This window comes from Coregonus lavaretus (genome assembly GCF_964263955.1).
Source record: "Coregonus lavaretus genome assembly, contig: HAP1_SCAFFOLD_1937, whole genome shotgun sequence".
Taxonomy (NCBI): Eukaryota; Metazoa; Chordata; class Actinopteri; order Salmoniformes; family Salmonidae; genus Coregonus; species Coregonus lavaretus.
In genome coordinates, this window is record NW_028166480.1 from 73265 (window position 1) to 81214 (window position 7950).

At 43.9% G+C, this 7950-nt stretch overlaps 2 protein-coding genes across 2 annotated transcripts; both read right to left on the reverse strand.

Moving 5' to 3' along the window:
- Positions 1-406: 406 nt before the first annotated feature.
- On the reverse strand, positions 407-3393 carry LOC311114657 (ribonuclease inhibitor-like). Its single transcript, XM_084189899.1, has 7 exons — positions 3159-3393; positions 2656-2829; positions 2415-2576; positions 2058-2228; positions 1803-1976; positions 1643-1689; positions 407-1492 (listed from the first exon to the last, which is right to left on the reverse strand). Exons 1-7 carry the CDS (start codon positions 3356-3358, stop codon positions 843-845), a joined length of 1578 nt encoding a protein of 525 aa, XP_084046025.1. The 5' UTR covers positions 3359-3393; the 3' UTR covers positions 407-842.
- An 18-nt stretch (positions 3394-3411) lies between these two features.
- On the reverse strand, positions 3412-5899 carry LOC311114663 (protein NLRC3-like; the record flags this gene model as incomplete). Its single annotated transcript, XM_084189903.1, has 3 exons — positions 3412-3416; positions 3774-5519; positions 5668-5899. The coding sequence occupies 3 exons, from the start codon at positions 5897-5899 to the stop codon at positions 3412-3414; spliced, it is 1983 nt and encodes a 660-aa protein (XP_084046029.1).
- Positions 5900-7950: the final 2051 nt, after the last annotated feature.

Genomic DNA, 7950 nt, shown 5'->3' on the forward strand with positions numbered 1-7950 from the left:
GGAGAGATTGACTTCATCACTACTTGTATTTGTGAGAGGTATTGACATGGCATCGGACACCCATGCATACCCCACAAGACATGCCACCAGAGGTCTCTTCACAGTCCCCAAGTCCAGAACAGACTATGGGAGGAGCACAGTACTATATAGAGCCATGACTACATGGAACTCTATTCCACATCAAGTAACTCATGCCAGCAGTCAAATTAGATTTAAAAAACGGATAAAAAATACACCTTATGGAACAGCGGGGACTGTGAAGCAACACAAACATAGACACATGCACACAAACTCATGATAACGTACGAACTATACACACATGTACACATGGATTTTGTGTTCTAGATATGTGGTAGTAGAGTAGAGGCCTGAGGGCACACACTTAATATGTTGTGAAATCTGTTATGAATGCATTGTAAAGTTTATTGTCATGTTTTTAAAATGTATAACTGCCTTTATTTTGCTGGACCCCAGGAAGAGTAGCTGCTGCCTATGGGGAATCCATAATAAATATAAATGACCATGCTACCAATGGATCTTCATCTGTCATTCATGAACTAAGATACCGAAGGACAATGAAGTCAGGTTACAACAGCAGCCAAACCCCTTCAGTAGAAAACCAGAGGTCCCCCTAAACCTACACAATGTCATTAGTAGAAGATATAATCACAGTCATTTCTTCTAAACCTTGACATGGCCCTAAATGAACGTTACAACAATCTGATGGACCCCTCCTTCTCCTCTTCTGTGTGAATATTGTAGGGCCTTAATGAACTTTACAACAATCTGATGGACCCCTCCTTCTCCTCTTCAGTGTGAATATTGAAGGGCCTTAATGAACGTTACAACAATCTGATGGACCCCTCCTGCTCCTCTTCAGTGTGAATATTGAATGCAGGGTAAAGGGGTCCAGTGAACAAGTCATTGTACGTGTGCAGGTGTGTCATAGCGTCAGAGGAGACGCTGTAAAAGGACAATGTGCCGGCCGGCCAGTCCAGAAACACCCCAATGCAATTAGTGGTAGTGGTGCCTTCTCCTGAATATGCAACTTCACGGATTAGTCTAAACGCCCACCTGTTGTGACGAAACACGAGGTCATACATATTGTAGATACTATTGTTTTCTTTGATAATAACCCCAATATCAAACCATCCTGTGGCCTCCACCTGCCAGTAGAAACGTCCAGTAGATAAACCCTTGGTACAATGCACAGACAGGGATCTTGTACAAATTGATGGATCAATCCATTTATTTGATTCTTCCCCTCTGGTAGCTTCGTTTCCTATGCTAACACCGTCCCCACTGTTAGCATTGTTAGCTTCGTTTCCTATGCTAGCACCATCCCCACTGTTAGCATTGTTAGCTTCGTTTCCTATGCTAGCACTACTCTGTCTGTTAGCATTGTCCTCTCTCCACAACACTGTCCTCCTATCCTCAGACAGCCTCAGGTCAATGTGTGCAGAATCTGGGTCCAGGGTGAGCTCACAGGAATCTGTAGAAGACACACATGCACAATGAGGAGCCAGGGAAATAGGAAAGTTAAATGTTTTTCTGTTCAGCTGACAGTACTTTCTCATTGTTTTAAAGGAAATGTCAAACTGAAGAAACCCTGTATATCATATTACACATCAGTCAGACTCACATTTCCTCAGGCCTGGTTTGATCCTGCACTCTCCACACAAGTCCACACTGTATTGTTTTAATAGAAATAGTTAATGTCAAGAAATAATCATAATATGCAGAGGAATATTAAAGGAATATTAAAGTAACTAAATAGTGTACACATAACATATTACACTAACTTGAGTTTATCCAGTCTACAGTGTGGATCCTCCAGTCTAGCAGAGAGCAGCTTCACTCCAGAGTCTCCTGGGTGATTGTAGCTCAGGTCCAGTTCTCTCAGGTGGGAGGGGTTTGACCTCAGAGCTGAATCCAGAGAAGCACAGCCTTCCTCTGTGACCAGACAACCAGACAGCCTGCAGAGAACAGTTGGAATGAGTTAGGGTGCCATACTCAATTCAAAAGGGTTTGCTTACATCAATATGTGAGCCTCTCACCCCAAAACCTGCAAGGCACAGCGAGGGTCCCCCAGTGCAGCAGAGAGTCGCTCCACTCCTGAATCCCCCAAGTCGTTGTCTCTCAGGTCCAGCTCTATCAGGGTTGAGTTTGAACACAGGACAGAGGACAGGGACTCACAGGATAACTCTGATAGATTACACTGCCTCAGTCTAAGAGATGAATGAGAGAGATAGCAGGAGAAACAGAGAGAGAGAGAGAGAGAGAGATTGAAATTTGAATTTGGTTTTATCCAAATACCTGTGCACAGAAATACAGAATGTTAAATAAAACTGTATGTATGTATACCACACTTTACTTTTTTTTTTTTTTTTTTTTACAGCATCATCATTTCTCACCCCAGTTTCTGTATCTGACAGTGTGGATCCTCCAGTCCAGCAGAGAGCAGCTTCAGTCCCATGTCGCCCAGGGTGTTGCAGCTCAGATGCAGTTCCTCCAACTGGGAGGCTGCTAGAGCAGGGGACAAACTTCCACAGGAAGTGACCTCACAACGGACAAGTCTGGCGTGAGAGAATATGGAATTAAAGGGGCTGTATGGATTGACATGATTCAAATCACTTGTTGTCATAAATATCGCACCTCAGTATCTTCAGTTCACAGTGTGGACTCATAAGCCCAGTGGAGATCCCCTCCACCCCGGTGTCTGTCAGTTTGTTGTCGCTGAGGTCCAGCTCTCTCAGATGGCTGTTCTCTGACGCCAGAGCTGAAGCCACAATTTCACCGCAGCTCTCGTCGAGCCAACACCCAGGAAACCTTTGGATTACAACAAAGTGGATCATCCTTCTACACTTTGTGACTTACATGCTTCAGTCTCTTACGGAGTGTAATCGTAGTAAAGAAGTTTACAGAAGAGTCTTTTAAATTGACTTCAAACAGCTAAACACTTGGCTGACTTCCCCTGTTCCGTCCCCTAACATCCCTTAGGTGCCGTTGTTGCATTGCTAGTTGCCAGCAGAAGAAGAAGCTGTAGATCCATCAATTCATGTCACAAACGGCTTCCGTTTCTATTTTTCTTCCACTTTACTAAGAAGCTTTTTCTTGGTTTGCTCTTTTTTTTGTTTTGTTTACTAATAATTGCTCACCTTAGTGTGTGCAGCTGACTGTAAGATTGATTCAGTGCAGCAGTTAGCACCTCCAGCTCAGTTGTTGAAAACCCTTGGATATGACTGATGTCTAGTGACTCTAGTCTGTTGTTGGGACTTGCCAGCGCGTCTATGAAGGGCTTCTGGTTCTCCAGCTGGCTGTAGATTATGCTGAGTTCTCTCAGGTGTGAGCCAGGCATTTGGATAGCTGATGCCAAAATTTCAGCGCAGTCGTCTGTGAAATAGCAGGCCACTAGCCTTAAGAGGGGAAAACAAAGGGCTTATAAAGGACATTAAAAAAAAGTGTAAACTATACTAATAGTCGTAAGTGACTACGGGAATTTACCAATCTTAGGAAAGTAAATGGAGGCAGGTAGCTTAGTGGGTAAGAGCGTTGTGCCAGTAACCGAAAGGTCGCTGGTTCTATTCCCCGAGCCGACTAGGTGAAAAATCTATCTGTACCCTTAAGCAAGGCACTTAACCCTAATTGCTCCTGTAAGTCGCTCTGGATAAGAGCGTCTGCTAAATGACGTAAATGTAAATTCACTATCATCTGAACTTACATAGCCTTCCTGCAGTATCTAACTATTGGGAGGAGTCTGCTACGGCCCTGACTTGACGTGTTGTATTTTCTCGTGTCAAATTCATCCAGCACCTCCTCTGACATCAACAGCATGTACGCCAGCGCCGAGCACTGAGAAGGTGTCAGCTCAATCTTGGAGAGACTTTGGGAGGTCAGGAACTTTAGAATTTCATTCAGCAGGGAGTTGTCCTTCAGCTCAATCAAACAGTAGAGGAGATTGATACACCTCTCTGAGGAAACAAACCATTCAGTCGATAACTTGACCTTGATGTATTGGATGGTATTCTGGATACTCTCTTTGTCTCCCTCTGTCTGGAGCTGTAGGCATTTCAAGAGGATCTGATTGGACTCCAGTGAGATGCCCAGAAGGAAGCGGAGGAAGAGGTCCAGGTGGCCGTTCTTGTTGTGGAACGCTTTATCCACTGCACACCTGTGTAAGTCATGCAATGTATCCAGCTTTCCGAAATATAGTGAAACCCATGGTGAAATCCATGGCAAACCATTGGCATGACAATGGGAAACATAGAGTGCTGCGAAGAACTCCTGAATGCTGAGATGCACAAAGCTATACAACTTCACTCTAAACATTGGGTCCTCCTCTCTGAAGATCTCTGTGCACATCCCTGAGCCCAAAAAGGCTTCGTTGACATCAATGTCACACTCTCTCAAATCTTCTTCAGAAAACACCAGATTGCTCTTTAACAGGTTATGGGAGGCTAGTTTTCCAAGCTTCAGAATGATCTGTACGTCAGACTCTGACAGTTTCCGAAGGTCTGGTTCATTTTTCCCATGCTTCTTGTTCTCCAGGTTTGTCAGAGTGAGAAGGAAACGAATGTACATCTCAGTCAGAGTTTTAGGGATTTCTTCAGAACAGGATCCTCTCAACATGTTCCCAAGAACCATGGCAGTAATCCAACAGAAGACCGGAATGTGGCACATGATGAAGAGACTCCTCGATGTCTTTATGTGTGAGATGATTTTGCTGGACAGGTTTTCATCATCACTGAATCTCTTCTTGAAGTATTCTTCTTTCTGTGGGTCGTTGAATCCCCGAACTTCTGTTACACGGTCAAAACAGTCGGAGGGTATCTTGTCAACTGCTGCTGGTCGGGAGGTTATCCAGAGGAGAGCAGAAGGAAGCAGATTCCCCTTGATGAGGTTTGTCAGCAGCACGTCCACTGATGTTGTCTTGGTTACATTAGACAACCTCTTGTTGTTATGGAAATCCAGTGGAAGTTGGCTTTCATCCAGACCATCCAAGATGAACAGGACTTTGCAGGCGACCACCTTCTTTGTGTATTCTATATCTGAAAGTTCAGGGTGGAAGTCACTCAGGAGCTCCAACAGACTGTACTGGTCGTCTTTGTTTAGATTCAAATCCCTGAATGGAAGGGTGAAGATGAAATCTACATCCTGATTGGCTTGTCCTTCTGCCCAGTCAAGGATGAACTTCTGCACTGAGACTGTTTTTCCGATGCCAGCGATGCCCTTCGTCAGCACAGTTCTAATGAATACCTCTTCTCCAGGTAAGGGTTTGAAGATATCATTGCAGTTGATTGCATCGTCTTGATATATTTTAGTCTGAGACATATTCTGTATCTTCCAAACCTCTTGTTCTCTGTTAACCCCTTCACTCTCCCCAGCTGTGATGTAGAGCTCTGTGTAAATCTTGTCAAGCTGTGTTGGGTTTCCGCGTTTTCCAAGCCCCTCAAAGATGCTCCCAAACTTCTTCCTCATGTTGGACTTGTTTTTGTCAAGTACATTTTGCATATCTTCATCTAAAAAATATATATATTATACATTTTATTACCTTCATTTGTTAAGGTCATTATGCAAATAAATCAACATTTCTGTAATAATTTGTTTTGTTTTTGTTTTGGTATTATTTTCTATTATAACAAAAAGAACAATAAATAATTGTCTTACCAGCACCATGTGAAGGCATAGTAACACTGATGTTTTGATAAACTGAACCTGTAACATTGCAGCCAACAAGCTGGGGTGCAGCGACAACAGAACCACCATGAGCCGTAATGGAGGACTGTGGATGAGCAGGTTGAGCCACGATGGAGGACGGTGGAGGAGCAGGTTGAGACATAATGGAGGGCGAAGGACCAGAGTCCTGGGCTCGAACGAGGGACTGAGGAGTCTGATCCATGATATCAGACAGTCAGTCTCCTCCCCCTGAGAGAGACAGAGAGACAATATTAGGAGCAAGTCTGACAACAAAAACAGAAACATTTGAGTATGCTAATAGGTCCTTAGTTCATTGGTTATGGCAAGGTAAGATAATTGTAAATATTCATTTATTTATTTCCTATTTTTCATTAGTTTAAATGACTGGAAATCTTACAGACAGTGGCTAGTGGCTTTATCCTAACACACAGGGACCTGCAGTACAGGCTAGCCTTTATCCTAACACACAGGGACCTGCAGTACAGGCTAGCCTTTATCATAACACACAGGGACCTGCAGTACAGGCTAGCCTTTATCATAACACACAGGGACCTGCAGTACAGGCTAGCCTTTATCATAACACACATTGACCTGCAGTACAGGCTAGCCTTTATCATAACACACAGGGACCTGCAGTACAGGCTAGCCTTTATCCTAACACACAGGGACCTGCAGTACAGGCTATCCTTTATCATAACACACAGGGACCTGCAGTACAGGCTAGCCTTTATCATAACACACATTGACCTGCAGTACAGGCTAGCCTTTATCATAACACACATTGACCTGCAGTACAGGCTAGCCTTTATCATAACACACATTGACCTGCAGTACAGGCTATCCTTTATCATAACACACATTGACCTGCAGTACAGGCTATCCTTTATCATAACACACAGGGACCTGCAGTACAGGCTATCCTTTATCATAACACACAGGGACTTGCAGTACAGGCTAGCCTTTATCATAACACACATTGACCTGCAGTACAGGCTATCCTTTATCATAACACACATTGACCTGCAGTACAGGCTATCCTTTATCATAACACACAGGGACCTGCAGTACAGGCTATCCTTTATCATAACACACAGGGACCTGCAGTACAGGCTAGCCTTTATCATAACACACAGGGACCTGCAGTACAGACTATCCTTTATCATAACACACAGGGACCTGCAGTACAGGCTATCCTTTATCATAACACACAGGGACCTGCAGTACAGGCTAGCCTTTATCATAACACACAGGGACCTGCAGTACAGGCTAGCCTTTATCATAACACACAGGGACCTGCAGTACAGGCTCTCCTTTATCATAACACACAGGGACCTGCAGTACAGGCTAGCCTTTATCATAACACACAGGGACCTGCAGTACAGGCTATCCTTTATCATAACACACAGGGACCTGCAGTACAAGCTAGCCTTTATCATAACACACAGGGACCTGCAGTACAGGCTATCCTTTATCATAACACACAGGGACCTGCAGTACAGGCTAGCTTTTATCATCCGGGTATTCCAGACTCGGTCCTGGGGACCCCAAGAGGTGCAAGTTTTGGTTTTTGCCCTTGCAAAAGGCTCCCGAACAGCTTCTGCCCCCAAGCCATAAGACTGCTGAACAGTTAATAAAATGACTACCCTGACTATTTGCATTGACTCTCTTGCTCCAGCTCTTTGCACACTCACTGGACTCTACCCACACACTCACACATGCCACACTGACACTCCAACACACACACACACACACACACACACACACACACTATACAGTGGGGAAAAAAAGTATTTAGTCAGCCACCAATTGTGCAAGTTCTCCCACTTAAAAAGATGAGAGAGGCCTGTAATTTTCATCATAGGTACACGTCAACTATGACAGACAAAATGAGGAAAAAAATTCCTGAAAATCACATTGTAGGATTTTTAATGAATTTATTTGCAAATTATGGTGGAAAATAAGTATTTGGTCACCTACAAACAAGCAAGATTTCTGGCTCTCACAGACCTGTAACTTCTTCTTTAAGAGGCTCCTCTGTCCTCCACTCGTTACCTGTATTAATGGCACCTGTTTGAACTTGTTATCAGTATAAAAGACACCTGTCCACAACCTCAAACAGTCACACTCCAAACTTCACAATGGCCAAGACCAAAGAGCTGTCAAAGGACACCAAAAACAAAATTGTAGACCTGCACCAGGCTGGGAAGACTGAATCTGCAATAGGTAAGCAGCTTGGTTTGAAGAAATCAACTG